The 18,235-nt window shown below is 38.4% G+C and overlaps 2 protein-coding genes across 2 annotated transcripts; one reads left to right on the forward strand and one right to left on the reverse strand.

Annotated features, from left to right (window-relative positions):
* Positions 1–810: 810 nt before the first annotated feature.
* Positions 811–17,025, forward strand: LOC106134287 (serine/threonine-protein kinase mTor). The gene is made up of 11 exons (XM_013334290.2): positions 811–1,227; positions 1,331–4,668; positions 4,826–4,989; positions 5,745–5,847; positions 6,521–6,703; positions 6,858–8,599; positions 8,772–8,931; positions 9,725–9,940; positions 12,049–12,420; positions 12,828–13,142; positions 14,566–17,025. Exons 1-11 carry the CDS (start codon positions 1,005–1,007, stop codon positions 14,998–15,000), a joined length of 7,251 nt encoding a protein of 2,416 aa, XP_013189744.2. The 5' UTR covers positions 811–1,004; the 3' UTR covers positions 15,001–17,025.
* LOC106134286 (cytidine deaminase-like) lies at positions 16,890–17,978 on the reverse strand. The gene is made up of 2 exons (XM_013334288.2): positions 17,823–17,978; positions 16,890–17,352 (listed from the first exon to the last, which is right to left on the reverse strand). The coding sequence occupies exons 1-2, from the start codon at positions 17,857–17,859 to the stop codon at positions 16,946–16,948; spliced, it is 444 nt and encodes a 147-aa protein (XP_013189742.2). The 5' UTR covers positions 17,860–17,978; the 3' UTR covers positions 16,890–16,945.
* Positions 17,979–18,235: the final 257 nt, after the last annotated feature.

Raw genomic sequence — 18,235 nt, forward strand, 5'->3', positions numbered from 1 at the left:
TTACACAGTAACAAGAAAATAGTACATAGTAATAAAATAAACAAATCACTTGCAATGGCGGACTTATCCCATGAAGGGATCTCTTCCAGTCAACCGGCAAACAATAAAAGAACTAGATAATTCAGTAAAAAGTAGAAATACCTTTCCACTAAATATATATGTATAAACTTATTAATAAATTAACACACATAAACTAAGATAAATTGCTAGTCTAGGTACTCAACTGGACAGGAACTTAAATACATTATTTTTAAATATATTGAGGGTCTGTGCTTTTTTAGTGTCCAAGGGGAGAGAATTCCAAAGTTTTGCAGCCTTTACGGAGAATGATTTAGAGTAGGAATGGGAAGAGTGTAAAGGAACACATAGAAGAAATTTATTGTAGGGTCTTAGACTTACGTCATTAATTCTGGGGCTTACGATAAAATCTGATCAAATTTGATACCCCATTTTTTACTTTATCAGTAAAAGTGATAAGTACACCATTGAGTGAAATATATCGGTCCATTTGTTTTTGAGTATTTTTGCATAATGTTCTTTCGTAATTTGAAAAATTGTGACTGTTCTATCTTATTTTGTTTTTGTTTATGCAGGTATATTAACTGTTTTTATTTATTGTACAAGCGCTCGGCGATTGAGCTTTTGTATGAAATGAATTACTTATGACATCACTTCTATGTGTTGTGAGTTTCATGGTAGAAATTCATAGCAAAATTTTTGTGTTGTCTGTTTGACTTTGACAGAAACACGATTTACCGTTGACATATTGACAATGACAGTTTTGACATTCCTATTCAATGGCCGCATCCTCATGTTTACATTTTGTAATTTTTTCATTTGTTGTGTTTTTTGAATAAGTGGTCTTTTGAATATTGTTTTGTTTATGTTGTCGCATGGACTTTAGATAATGACTATGGATCTTAGAAGTATTAAGTGAAATATTCATGTTATACCTATAAAAGTGATAATATTTTGTGGTTTGCGGGGTATATTTAATTACGGCAATGGCTAGTAATCAAGTATATGAATTGGTCTCCGGACTTAAATCTCGCCATGCCGAGACACGACATAAAGCTATACGGGAGTTACTTCACTTTGCTAAAACAGATCTACGTGAGATGTCTCAGGACACTCTCACTCAGGTGTTGGATGACTTCAATCAACAAATTCACTCGTTGACTTCAAGTTTCGATACCAACGAGAAAAAGGCAGGAATTCTCACAATCGGTATGTGTTATTGTTTATAATATGAGAGAATACAATTCATGTTTACATAACTTAATTTTTAAATTCATGTTTCTTTGGCTAATATAGCATTATTCTATTTCAGTTTGTCTCATTGGCGGGGACACAGAAACTACTAAAACTAGAACCCTTCGCTATGCAAATTATTTGAGATATATCTTTCCCACAACTGATATGGGCATTTTAGAATTAGCTGCTAAAACAATGGGGCGACTGGCTGTGACACTCGGAGTCAAAAGGGGAGAGTATGTTGAGTTTGAAATCAAAAGGGCATGTGAGTGGTTGGCGGAAGACAGAAATGAGGCAAAAAGATTATCAGCTGTTTTAATATTACGGGAACTCGCTATTGCCATGCCTTCATATTTCTATCAGCATATTAACTCATTCTTTAATTATATAATGATTCCTCTCAGAGACCCAAAAGATCAGGTCAGAGAGGTAGCAGCCAAAACACTGAGAGCAGCTTTACAGGTCACAGCTCAAAGAGAAATTCCAGAACAAACTTACAAAGCTCATTGGTATATACAATGTTATGAAGAAGCTGTGACATCCTTCTCAGACTCTGTTAGAAGCTTGAATAGGGATGAGAGTCTCCATGGAGCATTATTAATCTTAAATGAACTTTTGAGATGTTCTAACTCTATTTGGGAGAAAAAATACACAACTCTTATGCAGAAACTTGATTCAGAACAAGATACATCTGATGATATGTCATCCTTCAATGTCAAAATGCAAAGTTCATTTACAAAAAGTTATTCTGATGAAAAAAATCAAGTTGTATCAGTAAATGAATCCAGTATATGTAAAAAGTTGATTTCAGAGAAATATGAGACAATATGTTCAGAAATTATGGCATTACAGATGTCCAGATCTCCAAATGTACACCAAATGCTTCTACTGATTATTCCAAGACTGGCAGCATTCAACAAAGATGCATTTTCCAAGAAACATCTAAAATCAACAATCAATCACGTTATAACCTTCCTTACTGGAAAGGATAAAGAGAAAGCCATGGCTTTTACAACTTTGGGACTCATTTGTGTGGCTGTTGAAGAAGAAATACAGCCATACCTAACCAGAATTATAGAAATTATTAAAGTAACTTTAATGACTAAAGATACTCCAAAGAAGCGAACAGGTGTAGACACAGCTGTTTTTAATTGTGTTACTCTCTTAGGATTTGCTATGAAAGAAAAAGTTTCTAATGATGTCAAAGAATTATTAGAACCTATGTGTGCAACTGGGCTTACTGCTCATCTCACTACATGCTTTAAAGAGTTAAGTCAAAATATGCCTTCTCTAAAAAAGGAAATAACTGATAGATTGTTAAATATGCTCTCTATAATTTTAAGGAAGAAACCCTATGCTCCCAATACTTCTGAAAATCCATTAGTCCAAATAATGTCATCAGCAATATTAGTGGAAGCACATGATGCCACAAAGCTGGTACTGGCTCTAAAAACATTAGGATCTTTTGATTTTGAGTGGAACAACACACTCATGTCTTTCATAAGGAGATGCACAGATCACTATTTGTCTAGTGAGCAACATGATGTGAGATTGGAGGCTGTTAAAACTGCATCAAAGCTTCTGACAAAGGCAGTTGAAAGATGTGCTGTGACAAATTCAAGAACTTTAAACTTATTGATTGATGAATCTCTTGGTAAGTTCTTATCTGTCGGCAGATCAGATTTTGATCAAGAAGTGAGGTACAGAGTATTTGAAATATTCTCCAACTCTATTTTTGATAAATATTTGGCAGTAGAAGAACATTTGAATTGTCTCTTTGTTGCAATTAATGACTCAAACTCTGAAGTAGGTGAGCTAGCACTGTGTGTTGTTGGTAGACTTAGTAATTTAAATCCAAGTTACACAACGCCTACTCTTCGTCAGTTATTCGTCCAAATTTTAATGGAGCTACAACATTCAGAGTCAACACATACTAAAGAACAAGCACTTCGAATGATAAACAATCTAATCTGCCATGCTCCAAGACTCACAAGACAATTTGTGGACACTATTCTAAAGGTTCTTGTTCCTATGTTAAGAGAAGAAGCTAGCAATACTGCAATGATTGTAACAACATTAAAAGCTATAGGTGACCTGGCTGAAGTGAATGGTGGCGGCGCCGCCTTAAATCAGTGGCGTCAAGAACTGATGGAAATACAAATTGACATACTCTCTGATCCAAATCAACCTGAAAAAAGAAGTGTTGCTTTATGGTCCTTCGGGCAGATTATAAGTGCCACAGGTTACGTAGTTAGACCTTATATGGATCACCCTCAACTAATGGACTTGTTGCTTAATTTCTTAAAGTCTGAACAGCAACCAAGGGACAGGCGCGAAACAATACGAGTTTTAGGTCTTCTGGGAGCTTTAGATCCCTACAAACATAAAGTCAATCAAGGTTTGATTGATTTTCAAACAATTTCTACACTGATTCCTATTTCGGAGCCTTCAAAAACAGAGCACTTTGATTCTAACGTGAGCGAGATGCTGGTAAACATGTCTCCACTAGTACTGGATGAGTTCTACCCGGCGATCGTGGTGACTTCTCTGATGCGCATCCTCCGCGACCCCATGCTGGCGCAGTACCACACCAGCGTCGTGCATGCCGTTACTATCATCTTCCAAACTCTTGGAATAAAATGTGTTCCATATATTTCCCGAGTAACGCCTACGTTACTTTTTGTAATACGCAACACGGATAACAGCAATTTCCGTGAGTTCCTAATAACTCAATTGGCGCAATTGATATCCGTCGTGAAGATTTACATTCGTCCATATCTAGAAGATATTTTCGATTTGATAAAAGAGTACTGGACGCCCGAGAGCCAGCTACAGCCCACGCTGATAATGCTAGTAGAACATATCACCATAGCTATTGGGACAGAGTTCAAAGTCTATTTGAGGAAGATTATGCCAAACATTTTAAGGGTTCTTAAATATGATAGGAGTAAAGACAGATTTTTGACAGAGAAGTTGTTGCTGGCCATTCAAAAATTTGAGAATAATTTAGATGATGTTTTGCTGTCTATAGTTCCAGCTATTATTGGTTTGTTTGATGGGAGGGGTATTCCTACTTCTACATCAAAATTAGCGATGGAGACGATAAAACACCTCAGTACGTATTTGTACTTCAGGCCGTACGCGGCGGTTATCATACAAGCGCTGGCGAAAGTCTTAGACAACAATCCTTCTTTAAGGCAAACTGCTATGAATACATTATGCGCCTTGATTGTACAATTAGGCCGCGAATACATAGATTATATTCCTTCGGTGGAAAGAATTCTAATCAAGCACAAGATTCAATGCCCTAATTACATAGTGCTGGTGACGCGACTGCAAGTTATATCGACTCTTGCTTCCGATGATGACTATTTGGATGAAACTCGGACAAAGTTGCGGAATCAAAAGAATGACGTAAGTATAAAATTTACATACTCATAATTGAATGCACATTAAGCCTAATTTACGGATTAGGCCAGCTGTGCTTAACGATACAATAAGACACATTTAGTTTATGACTTGGTAGTATAGGTAGCATGAAATGAATGTAAAATGAACATGAACTTTCCAGATGTTGACCGCTGATACACAAACTATCCAAAAGTTGCATGTCAATGTGAACAATTTGCGGAAGTGCTGGTCCATGAACAACATCCTATGCAAGGAGGACTGGGCGGAGTGGCTGCGGCATCTCAGCGTCGGCTTCCTGCTCGAATCCAACAGCCCAGCTATCAGGTAACAATCTGCTTATTCTAGTTTTCAAGTTGTATTATGTTGCGTATACATCGGGCCACCAAAAGCCAATCATCTATATATATAAAAAAAAGTCGTGTTAGTTACACCACTTATAACTCAAGAACGGCAGAACAGATTTGGCTGAAAAATGGTAGGGAGGTAGCTTAGAGCCAGGAGACGGACATAGGATACTTTTTATCACGTTCGACAGCGTTCCCGTGTGACTTGACATGAAACATCAGTCACTATAAAACGTGGTATAACAAAAAAGAATCAGACTTGGAATAACAAAACGCAAATGACAGCTATGTAATTGACGTAAATTCAAATAAATCCACTAATATTATAGATGCGAAAGTTTGTGAGTATGGATGTTTGTTACTCTTTCACGCAAAAACTATTGAACCGATTATGATGAAATTTGATATGTAGGTAGCTGAAGACCCAGAATAATATATAAGCTACTTTTTATCCCGGAGTTCCCGCGGAATTGATAGGGTTTCCATGCGGACGAAGTCGCGGGCGGCCTCTAGTTATTAATAAATGGGTTTCGCTAGCCTTCATTAATCTTGTTCGGATGGTTTTGCGAACGCCAACATCTACATTCGATCTACATACGTTCACGACTTAAGTCTTATCTCTTAAATGTAGTTAATAAAAATCTTTGTGTTTGAAATATAACATTAATGGAAAATATGGATTTTAAATCGAGTGTATGCCAGACTAGTCTTGTAAACTGTGTTCGTATTTTCCAGAGCGTGTTCAACCCTGGCTCAAAACTACCCGCAGTTGGCGCGCGATCTCTTTAACGCGGCCTTCATGTCTTGCTGGACCGAATTAGACGACAACACGCGGAAGGTAATACGCTTTAAATAATGCAATACATATATTTATACATATAATCACGTCTTATCCCTTACGGAGTAATAGATAGAGCCAACAGTCTTGGAAAGACTAAGGCTTATTTTAAAATATGTAATTTGACAATTATCTAGTGCAAGCTTCTATGCTGGTCTAGTAGCGAACAAAACATAGTGTGTACCAACTTCTTCTCTGTACCAACCGCGCAAATTGTCAAAGTTTATCAAGAGAATGTATATAATTTTGGGATTCTTCTTTTAGGCAATTGGCTATGAATTTCACCACATCTGAACATGGGCTATGAGCCTTGTGAATATTTGCTTTGTTACTCCATAAGCCATATTATTTTTAACGGGGTAGACAGAGTCAATAGTCTCGAAGAGCCTCAAGGGCTATGTTCAACTGGATGGCTTATAGATGGATTGAAATTCAGATTATAACAGGTTAAAATAAGAATACCGTTTTTGTATACTTAAATTAATTTACAATCTGTACGGGAAGAGTCTCTAGAGAGACGTCTAATGAAAATGTTGCAGTGTAATTTTTTCCACCGGTTCTTCTACACTGGCGCATTGGAAGCGATCGCAATTTTAATTATACTTATGTAAGTGTATTGAAAGACGTGTTACTTATAATGTATATGAATCTTAAAAATACATTGATATTGTAGGAACTGGTGACGGCCCTGGAGCGGGCGCTGTCGGAGCCGGACTCGGCGGAGCTGTCGCTGAGCATGCTGGACCTGGCGGAGTTCATGGAGCACTGCGAGAAGGGGCTGCTGCCCGTGCCCGTCCGGCTGCTCGGCGACACCGCCGTCCAGTGCCGGGCGTATGCCAAGGCGCTTTATTATAAGGTTACTTTGATATTATATTTAAATATGGGTTCGATTAATAAGTATTATCCCATTTTCATTATTATGAGATTTAAACTGGTAAATTTTACGATATGTTTTGTTCGTCATGTATGTTAAATATACTAACCATATACATACTCTTTCAATCCTTTAGGAAGAAGAGTACCGCCAAAATCCGACCACGGAAGTGGTAGAAGCTTTAATTCATATTAATAACAAATTACAACAGAGGGAAGCAGCCAACGGATTGCTGGAAAAGGTCATTGCTCAGCAGAAACAGGGCGATTGCTCGCTGAACGTCCACGTGCGCTGGTACGAGAAACTTCACAACTGGGAGCAGGCATTAGACCTCTATAATAAGAAGTTAGAGGTGGAACCACAAGATGATGAATCAAAGCTAGGTCTGCTGAGATGTCTAGAAGCTATGGGCGAGTGGAGGAAGATATACAATATCACAACAGAACAATGGGATGCCATGTCTGAGGATATGAAATATAAGTCAGCGAAAATTGCCGCCGCTGCGTCCTGGGGACTTCAAGAATGGGAGTCGATGCGGAAATGCGTTGATTGTATTTCTCAAGACTCGCAAGACGGCGCCTTTTACAGGGCTATTCTAGCTATCCACGAAGGCCAGTGGTCGGAATCAAGGAACTTTATAGATACTGCGAGGAGTTTATTGGACGTGGAATTGACCGCAGTCGTCGGAGAGAGCTACCAACGAGCCTATGGGGCTCTGGTTAACGCGCAGCTATTGACGGAGTTAGATGAAGTCGTAACGCATAAGTTGATTGAAGAAAGACGCAGTACGATATCAAAGAGCTGGTGGCTGAGGCTACAGGGTGGCCAGAGACTAGTAGAAGACTGGAGGAAGTTGCTTCAGATCCGCAGCCTCGTGGCGTCACCTCGCGAACACTTCCAGACTTGGCTCAAATTCGCGTCACTCTGCAGAAAGACCGGCTCCATCAACCAGGCTCATAAGATAGTTATATCGATCGTAGGGTGCGATCCGGCGTCCAATCCTGAGGTTTTATTAAGAATGCAGGATCCGAGAGTAGTTCTATCGTATAGCAAGAATCTCTGGGAGGTGGGGAACAAACGATACGCTTACGACGTTCTACAGAGATATGTGGACTCTGCAGTACCTGAAAATGACGATCACTGCAGACTGCTAGCTCGATGCCACTTGAAGCTGGGCTCGTGGTGTGAAGCCCTTCAAGAAATAAACGAGTTATCCATACCAGAGATATTGAGGAATTACGTAGCGGCAGTAAATCTAGCACCAGATTGGTACAAGGCTTGCCACGCCTGGGCGTGTATGAATTTTGAGACAGTGTTGTTCTACAAGCAACAGGACAATGTGTCTGAGAGCAGTATAGCTGGCGGTTCCGCTGAGAAGAAAGTATCTAGAGCAGATTTCATCAATACTCATACCATACCAGCTATCGAAGGGTTCTTTAAGTCGATCAGCTTATCAAACGGAAGCGCTCTACAAGATACGTTGCGACTTTTGACGTTGTGGTTCGATCACGGCCACAACACGGCGGTATACGATGCGCTCTTTGAAGGTATCCGCCAGATCGACGTCAAAATCTGGCTGCAAGTCATACCCCAGTTGATAGCTAGGATTGATTCGCCAAGAAGTTTGGTTGCAAAGTTGGTTCATATCCTCTTGATCGATATAGGAAAGTTGCATCCCCAAGCGTTGGTGTGTCCTCTGACTGTTGCAACTAAATCTTCGTTCGTGATGAGGAGAAACTCTGCAAATCACATTCTGAACACTATGTGCGCTCACTCTCAGAACCTGGTCAATGAAGCGGCTATAATTTCGGAAGAGCTCATCAAAGTTGCTATATTGTGGCACGATCAAGTTGTCATTGCTATCGATGAAGCATCCAGGTATTTTTGTTATTTCTTAAATTGTGCAAAATTAATAAATATGCTTGCTCATTTGTTTTTTTTTTCTAAAATTTAAATCTATTATTTAACAACAAAATTTATTTTTTTCGGAAATAGCAGTTGACAAATACTTAGTAGTGGTAGCATATTAGTAACATACATTCGCCCCCAGGCTGTACTTCACGGAGAAGGACTACCGCGGCATGTTCAAGACTTTGGAGAAGATGCACGCGATGCTGAGCCGGCCGCCGGAGACGCTGAAGGAGATCTCGTTCCTGCAGATGTATGGCAGGGATCTAGAGGAGGCGCAGCGCTGGTGCGAAATGTATAAGGTAAAGTTTTTTTAACCGTCATTGTTTTTTTTTGGTCTGCAAATGCGAGCTCAATTGAGGGGGGAAAATTCGGAACGTGGGCGAACTACAGCGGTTGTGGGATTTTAAGACTTGCTTGGTTTATAGTCTTAAAACTGAAGACGCTGGAGACTGAATAAGTGAAAAGTCGGAAACTACAAGCAAAAAGAGAAGACAAACCAATGGAAAATGAGAAAAAGATCAATGCAATCCGAACATGTTTGTCGTATCCTAAGTGGGAAAGAGTCTGGGGTTTACCAAAGTCCACCGGCCGTAGATGAGTGTAAGACAAGAGATTATACGGAGCGACTTCCGTCTGACTTCTGCAATACTGACAAAAAGAGAGGTTACAGTTTGGGCTAACATTGTTTGGACTTTGGCAAAATTATCTTTACCGTAGGAACATCGTTAAAATTAATGGATGTACATACATTTATATAATCACGTCTATATCCCTTGTGGGGTAGACAGAACCAGCAGTCTTGAAAGACTGATAGGCCACGTTCAGCTGTTAGGCTAAATGATAGAATTGAGATTCAAATAGTGGCACGTTGCTAGCCCATAGCCTACAAGAGAAATCCAAAGTTTATAAGCATATCCATTAGTCGCCATTTACTACATTCATGGGCAAAATATAGAGTGGTTCTATTATAAAGTGCCTGAAACCAGACGGCCCTTATTACTTATGACACGGCATTTATGAATGTAACACAAAAAAAAGACCAAAATGTAAATTGTTTTACGTACAAGATATAATATTATCTGCTTTCCACAGAGCACAGGCGAAGACAGATACCTGAACGAGGCGTGGGACCTCTACTACTTCGTGATCCGCCGCATCCTCGCCCAGTTCCGCGCGCTCACCTCCCTGGAGCTGCAGTACGTCAGCAAGAGACTGCACACTTGTAGGGACTTCGAGTTGGCCGTGCCTGGATCCTACGTCCCTAATCAGAAAGTCATCAGAATATCGCATATACACAGCCAGTTGCAGGTGAGTTTGTGAATCATTATAATGCTGTTTTGTGTTGTAAGTAACTTACGTAAGTAAGACTTGATCACTTGTGTTCGTATCTCCTCCTATATTGATTGACCTAATTTATATTATTAATGCGAAAGTTAGTTTAGTTGTTTTATAGCGGGAACAATGATTCAGGTTTCATCGCAACAAAAGGAAGGCTGTTGGCTGTTATGCCTGGGGAACCGCGCGGCTGACGATGTTGAGTCGGATGTTGTATATAGCTCCAATCCGTGGAAATTTTAATATTGCGATTTAGCATACTTGCTGTTATTGGCTAATGGCGTCGCGTGATTGGCTGATGTGACTTGTTGCGTAGAGATGTCGCCACAGTTTTTTTCAACACTTAGACATAAGTATTATCTTTGAAGTTTAGACATTATATCGCAAGATCGCTTAATTATGCAAAAGACTGACTGATATACTAGCGGATTGCTTATTGAAGTGGTAATTTCAGTAAAATCTGGCGATAAGATTAAATGCTTTGACGTATTCATGATTTTGTAAACTTATTAGTTTGTTTGATAATCAAGGTCGCAGATTATATAAGACTAAATTAAGGCAATTGTTTGTTTTTTCATATTTGCTATATGACTTAAATTTTACAACGAATTACCTAATAAGAAGTAACAACGGTGGTTCTCGTTTTATTTTTGTGCAGTAATTCCCTTAATAACTTTTCTCGAAATAATTTTTTTAAATATGAATATTTAACATACTTGAAAGTTCGCTAAGAATATTTGGAAAAGGCTGTCTGACACAGTTTAGGCCCCTTTTTTCCATGCGTTAATTGTTACGTACTTTTGGCCTTTAGTTGCCCTTACGACATCAAGTGAAGTAGTGATCCTTATTTTGCTTACCTAGGAGCATACCATGTTAGTTAAATATTTCGCAATGACTACACTTCTTCATAAATAATACAAGGGCAACAACACATTGTTTTACATAAATTATACATTCTAAGTTGATGCCATGAATATTCAAGATTATTCAATACCTTTTAGTCATAGCCGTTGAACCAATATTTAATTAATCAGAACAAAGTAAAACGCAATAAAAAATATGAGATGGATGAATCTGGGGCATCAATGGTATGAGTAGGTACGAGTAGTAAATATGAGCGCATACAGACGAACGGCATGGTGTCGACGGCAGGGTACCACCGCAGCCGTCGACGTGTCGGCGGCAGCAGTCAATACGTCGACGGCTGCCGCCGATAGGCGGCAACAGCTGCCGTTGACAGGCGACGTTTGCAGTATTAGAATGCCGCGTACTAGTAGTCGTGGTATAGGAGCCAGTTGCAAAATGGATTCCGAGGAAGAAACACTGTTATTGCTTTTACTCCGCCGCCGTCGCCGACAACAACGAAAAAGAAAGATACGTTCAGTGTGGGTTGAAGAAATATTAATGTATAGAGAACAAGAGGGAGATTTTTATACACTCTATCCACGTTTACGAGAGAACGAAAAAAAATTTTTCAATTACTTTCGTATGTCAATCGCTTCTTTTGATGAGTTAACAACTATCTTGAAAGCCTCAATATCTCGCCAAGACACCGTGATGCAGAAAAGTATACCAGCTGAGCAAAGACTCGCCATGACATTAAGGTAGCTCATTTTGTGGATGCGTGACGCTTGCGCACTCTCCGTCTATTTGCAGTCGACTGACAAAATGGCGGACGAAACACGCAAGAACCGCAAACATCGCCACCTGTCGGCGGCAGCCGTCGACGTATTGACTGCTGCCGCCGACGCGTCGTCGGCTGCCGTCGACGTATTGACTGCTGCCGCCGACGCGTCGTCGGCTGCCGTCGACAGATGGCGACGGCTGAAGTAGACTCTGACGTTTACAACTTGCAGTTCGTCTGTATGAACCCTTACTCGTATTATGTCCATTTTCGTATTAATGTTAAAAATATGACTGTTTTGCTTTAACGGCTCCGACCGGCTTTACATTAGATTTGGGTTTCAGAGGTAGCTACAGACTTGAAACATGTTTCGCTGGTAACAGCTATTAAGAAAAAATATGCTTTCACCGATTTGCTATTTCCCAGCACTAGACATTCAATACCTTATCTGTACCAGGTGATAAAATCGAAGCAGCGTCCACGTCGCCTCACAATCCAGGGTTCCGACGGAAAACAATACATGTTCCTGCTCAAAGGCCACGAGGACCTCCGCCAAGACGAACGCGTCATGCAACTGTTCGGACTCGTCAACACGCTACTCCAAGCAGACACCACAACTTATAGACACGACTTGGCTATACAAAGATACGCCGTGATTCCACTCTCGCCGAACTCGGGCCTTATAGGCTGGGTGCCACAGTGCGACACCCTGTATAATCTGATAAGTGACTATCGAGCGAAGAAGTCGAACAAGCTGAATTTGAACACGGAGCAACAAATTATGACGAGAATGGCATCGGATTATCATAAGCTGCTGTTGAGGCATAAGGTGAGTTTTTACTCTAGGTAAATGGAAACTGGTTTGATTTTGTATGTTGTCTTGTTTCATTGACTGTACTTTTCTCTCAACTTGTTCATAAAGATTCGAGTCACACGATGTTATAACCGTGATACATTTTATTTTCTGAAATGGATTATTTACGATATAGATATATATCACGCTTAAATCTTATGTAAATTCAAAAGGAGAAACAATCTCTATTAACTCAAGTCGAAACCACTAACGGATTTTGCAGAAATTAATATTTATTCTCATAAGGATTTCTATTATATTGTCTTAGGGCGTATATGTGGAAATCGAGGCAGCAAGCAAGTTGTCATGGTGAACCACCATTTATTTCAGACGATGAACTAAGTAACCATAAGATGAGATCTTAATCTCCAATTTATTCCTAGGTCGAAGTATTCGAGCACACGCTCTCCCAAACGCCAGGGAACGACTTAGCTCGGCTTCTCTGGCTGAAAAGTCCCTCTGCCGAGGCGTGGTTCGAACGTCGCACCAACTACACGCGTTCCCTGGCCGTCATGAGCATGGTGGGCTATATCCTAGGGCTGGGTGACCGCCACCCTTCAAACATTATGCTGCATAGAGTCACGGGAAAGGTTCTGCATATAGACTTCGGAGACTGCTTCGAGGTGACGCAGACCAGGGAGCGGTTCCCGGAGAAGATACCGTTTAGGTTGACGCGGATGCTCATCAATGCTATGGAGGTATGCTGTTGTATTAAACATATTGGTGTATTTTTATTTGTTCTTTAATGTTCACAGTGTAATTTTGCAATATGTAAGTATAGTATACATATATGTATATGCACAGAGCTGAAAATTCAACAAAAAAAGATCATATATTTTATTTTATATTTTGGTTAACTGGAAGAAATCCTAATTGGGATAAGTCCGCCATTGTACATATTCTTCTAAATCCAATGGCTGTTTTGTAATAAGTTATATTTCTTTTCATGTATTGCACACACAAGAGTTTATAACAATGAATATAGTACTAATTTTGCAATTGTTATACAATAAGTATTTGAAATAGTTTAAATTTTCAAAAACGATCTGATATAGCTATCGTATAACGATTTCTAAGTAAAATTTGGAGATAGCGCACAATGATACACGTATTGATTTACAAAATGAGGTAATTCATAGCCTAACAAGTAACTCATCAAATGGATGTATCTACTTACTTTCCTATCGGACATACATCAAGGACACATCGTGGTAATTTCAACAGCCATTTTTATTTTCGCCGTAAACTATTTTCTTTACAACGTAAACTACAATGAGTGACGGACGGCGGCGGTTGCATAACTGTAAATTAACTACACTAATGTATAACTCCGAGCAAACGGAACGGTTAATTTTACGAGACGCCCGCTTCTCGTGTTCGCCAATTTGGCAGCTACATCCATTTTGTCTCATCATTATGATTATGTGGATTTGTGGCCGCTGCTCTGTTTAAGTAATCTCCAAAATGTAGTTTAGCCCCGTATCGTAGAAGCCAATAAAAGCTATAAGGACTAGGTGTCTAGCGTAAATTATATAATTTGTTTTAATCAACTATTTCCGGGAAATTCTTATTTTCATACTATGTATATTATAAAAAGAAATTTCTGTCTCTAACGCATAAACTCAAAAACTCTTGACCCTTTACAAGTAACCGAGTACGAGTAATAATCTAAGGTCATTTGCCTGTTATTTAATTGTATCTAATTACTGAAAATTAGTTAGTTTATATTTGCTCTTTCCAATGAAACAAACCGTTTTAATCCTGAAACTAGGTTTTAAACGCACATTTCCTCATGTCAATTTATAAATACCTATGACTAGCTGTACCCGCGACTTTGTCCACGTGGAATAGTTATTTTGGGCATCATTGAAGCCCTCAAGGATGAATAATTTCCCCCGTTTTTTTTCACATTTCATGTTCATTTTCTTCGCTCCTAATAGTTGCAGCGTGATGTTATATAGCCTAAAGCCTTTCTCGATAAATGGTCTATTCAAAACAATAATAATTTTTCAATTCGAACCAGTAGTTCCTGATATTAGCGCGTTGAAACAAACTCTTCAGCTATATAATATTAGTATAGATATGCCTTTAAATAGTTTAATGTATGTTTCGGTGTTGAAGGTGACGGGCATCGAAGGCACGTACCGCTTCACTTGCGAGTCCGTGATGCAGGTGCTCCACAAACACCGCGACAGCGTCATGGCGGTGCTCGAAGCCTTCGTCTACGACCCGCTGCTCAACTGGAGGCTCATCGAGAACGACCACCGGTCCCTCACAGAGTCCACCTTCTCTTCAGACATCGACTCGTCGTACACACTGCCAAGTCGAAGCAGGAACCATTTGCACTACCAATCACCTGAAATCCTACCCGAGGCGAACTTGAACAAAAGAGCATTAGCCATTTTGAATCGGATACGCGACAAACTGACGGGCAGGGACTTCCCCAATATTGAAGCGGTGGTCAGCGTGAGGAAACAAGTGGATCTGCTGATCAAGTTGGCTACCAACAATGAAAACTTGTGCCAGTGCTATATAGGGTGGTGCCCGTTCTGGTGATGTAGTCGAGCAGCTAATTTGTATATTTGTAAATAGTTTATGTAAATCAATGAAAACACAGGAGCGACTGCTTCTTCTAATTACTTATGTGGTAAAATCTATTTTAATGTTTTGTTGGCTCGTCTTGTCAAGTTGTATAATTATATTTTCTTCAGTTGCAACTAAGCTGCTCATCAGGGCACTGTTTCAGGCGAACTGAGTATCACTCGTGATTGTATCGTGTATTGTAAATTAATTTAGTACTTTCAGTCTAAGTGTTATAAATTATTCAAGAGTTCTCAAATCCTTGAAAACATGAGTGAAACCTTGAAAACAAGCTATTCGTTTTTATAGTTATTTTTATGACTATTGTTTAAAGCGTAATTCCATTAAATTGTCCTGCGATTACGATCATGGGGACCTACTTGCATTTCCGTAAAATAAAAGTGGTTTAAGAACTGCTTCACAAAGTAAAGGGCTAAGTTATTACATCTGATCAGTTTCTGTACACTGCGCTCAACGCCATATAAGCAATGCTCAGATTACAGAACACTTATTTTTTACTTAAAATAAACGCTCTATCCACCTCTTGTCATAAATAGTAATTCAGAACTTTTCTTTTATTTTGATGATACATTATAAAACTAAACTTTTAGAATTCTTGATTGATCTTAAAAGCTAAAATAAAGCCCTTAAAATTTTTGTTCTGTCCTTTTATGTCCCAAATTATTGCTAGTCTCATTAGTTATTTTTATGAAATTATGGTTATCTGTTTGAGGATGGAGGAGGACCAAACTCTCATTGAGTTTGGTTATTATTATTTTTAAATTGCTGCAAAATCTATGAGGCTGTCTTTATTATTTTAATAATGTTTAATGATATAACTATTAAAGTACAAATATTTATGCAATCTCAATTATTGATGCTGCCATTTTGAAAGTATAGTCAGTGATAATAAATAAATAATTTTAAGATACTACATAACACTACATAACACTCGATTCTTACTAACCTACATACACCTGTGTGTTCAGATAAATATAATTATAAATCCATTAACCTTTTCATAAGTATCGATGAAGGACGCTTGTGAACTCCGCAATACTTTTGAGTTTTAAATGTGTACTTTTGTAATTATTTAATGAGTTATGTAGTTGTAATATATTTGCGAATAATATCGCATTCCGCTCTAGGCAGCATTTGTGATATTTAACTAAAAACTTTTAAAAGTACTTGAAATATAGTTCCGACGAAATTTTGACGATCCACTGTGGTCTGTCACCAATCAGAAATTTTTATTATTTATAATATAGGTAGTTCTCAACAAGTATTATAATTAAGTGGTTTAAAATTTAAATCTTTTCTGTTCCTATCGTTATCTGTTAGTAATAGCATAATTAAATAAATTAACACATTACAAGACTGTTTATAAAACTGCCATTATTGCTATCAATAACTTTAAATAATAAATCATTATTCTTTTTTCTAATAAAATTCTTTCCATCATTTCACACGCTCTTGCTAATTCAGTGTTACGTAATAAATTAAAATTTTTACGCTTATAGTTTTTACTGTTTGAAACTCGCTATTTACTTAAATGAAATAGTAATAAGGAGTGGATTACGTTAAATGAACCTATAGTTGACACTTGCTTTCTTCCGCGTGGCAATCATTATTTGCACAAAAAATTATCTCGTATCAAATTTATCAAAAAAGAAAAAGAAACGTTATATTTAACATTTATAAGTAGCATCAATAAATACAAATATTTGTATGTTTGACTTTCAAATTATATTTTTCTGTAAGTAGTTATAAATAAGAATTTATGTTTGTATTGTTTGCATTTTAGTGTAACTAACGTGTAAATACATTATTACTTAAGACGTTAATTTTATATAAAATAAACTAAGTATATTTAAATGAATGCACTTATTATTTTCAACATAAGGTTCATGAGAACTTGATTCTACTCTTTAAATGTGACGAAGGAGATCGGTAACAGTTCCGACAGTTTTGTACACAGCACTTTGTCCATGGTGGGTTTGCTCAGGTAGATAACCATGTCTCCATCGGATGCGCAAAATTCTCTGAGGGTTTGTCGGCAGAATCCACACGGAGCCGTGAATTCTTCTTGTTGGGCGACCACGGCTATTCTGGACATCTTCGTGTAACCTTCGGAAACCGCCTTGGGCACTGCGCATCTCTCAGCGCAAATTGAGGGCGCGAGAGCAGCATTTTCAACGTTGCAGCCAGTGTACACTTTGGAGTCAACCTCTGTCACCAGCGCGGCTCCTACGGCGAAGTTCGAGTAAGGACAATACGCTCTTTTTCTCACTGACACCGCTTCTTTCACCAATGTTTGCGCTACTTCGTCTGTAAAAAATGTTTAATTGACAATAAATGGGAACTTGAATGAACGAGACACATTGTGAAAGTGACAAAAGTATCCCTGTCGTAAATATGGAATGGCAGATTTTATCTTGTGAGCTGCACTACTCAGTAACCAGGAACAGGTACCCTGATAACTGTATTTGGAGATTCGATAAACATATGAATTGTTATTCTCTTCTAATCTCTAATCTAATCTATAAATTCATTCAAAGTATGACACAAAATAAATAAAAAAAATATCATTTAGTATCTCACAAGCGGTCAAGGTTCGATTTTAAAGGTTAATATCTAATAAATAAATAAATGTTGATATTTGATAAATAAAAAAAAATATTATTTGACTTTAATAAATGTTGGAAGGTGAAAAACAAAAAAAATAGCAATTATTTGAATAGATATAAATTTATCAAATATGCGTGACTCGCAGGTTCGAATTTTGAATAAGTACTTACCCAATTCGTTAAAATCAACGATTTTGAAGTTTCCCATTACGCGTAAATATTTTCGTGGAGTGGTTAAAATCGCATGCGCGTATTCGTGCGAAGTCTTCGCGGGCCAGCGGCCAACTGAATAAATAACAAGTTGTTGGTCATGAAGTTGTGATGGTGCGGTTTATAAACAATGTCTTGATTGGAATCTACTGATATCGCCACGATATCGCAGATCGAAATGAAAACATCGGGAAAAATATGTCATAATGAACTAAAATGAGGGCCAGTGGGGAGCCAGTGTAGGTCATGGTTTCTACATCATTATTGACGGAGGTAGGTTACGTATGTGATGTGAACATTGCCTACGTTGCATGCTAGACTTTGCATTGAACATTTTTTTACAAAAAGTCTGTTTCTCTATCCGGTATCTCGCC

Source organism: Amyelois transitella, chromosome 17 (genome assembly GCF_032362555.1).
Source record: "Amyelois transitella isolate CPQ chromosome 17, ilAmyTran1.1, whole genome shotgun sequence".
Lineage (NCBI taxonomy): Eukaryota > Metazoa > Arthropoda > Insecta > Lepidoptera > Pyralidae > Amyelois > Amyelois transitella.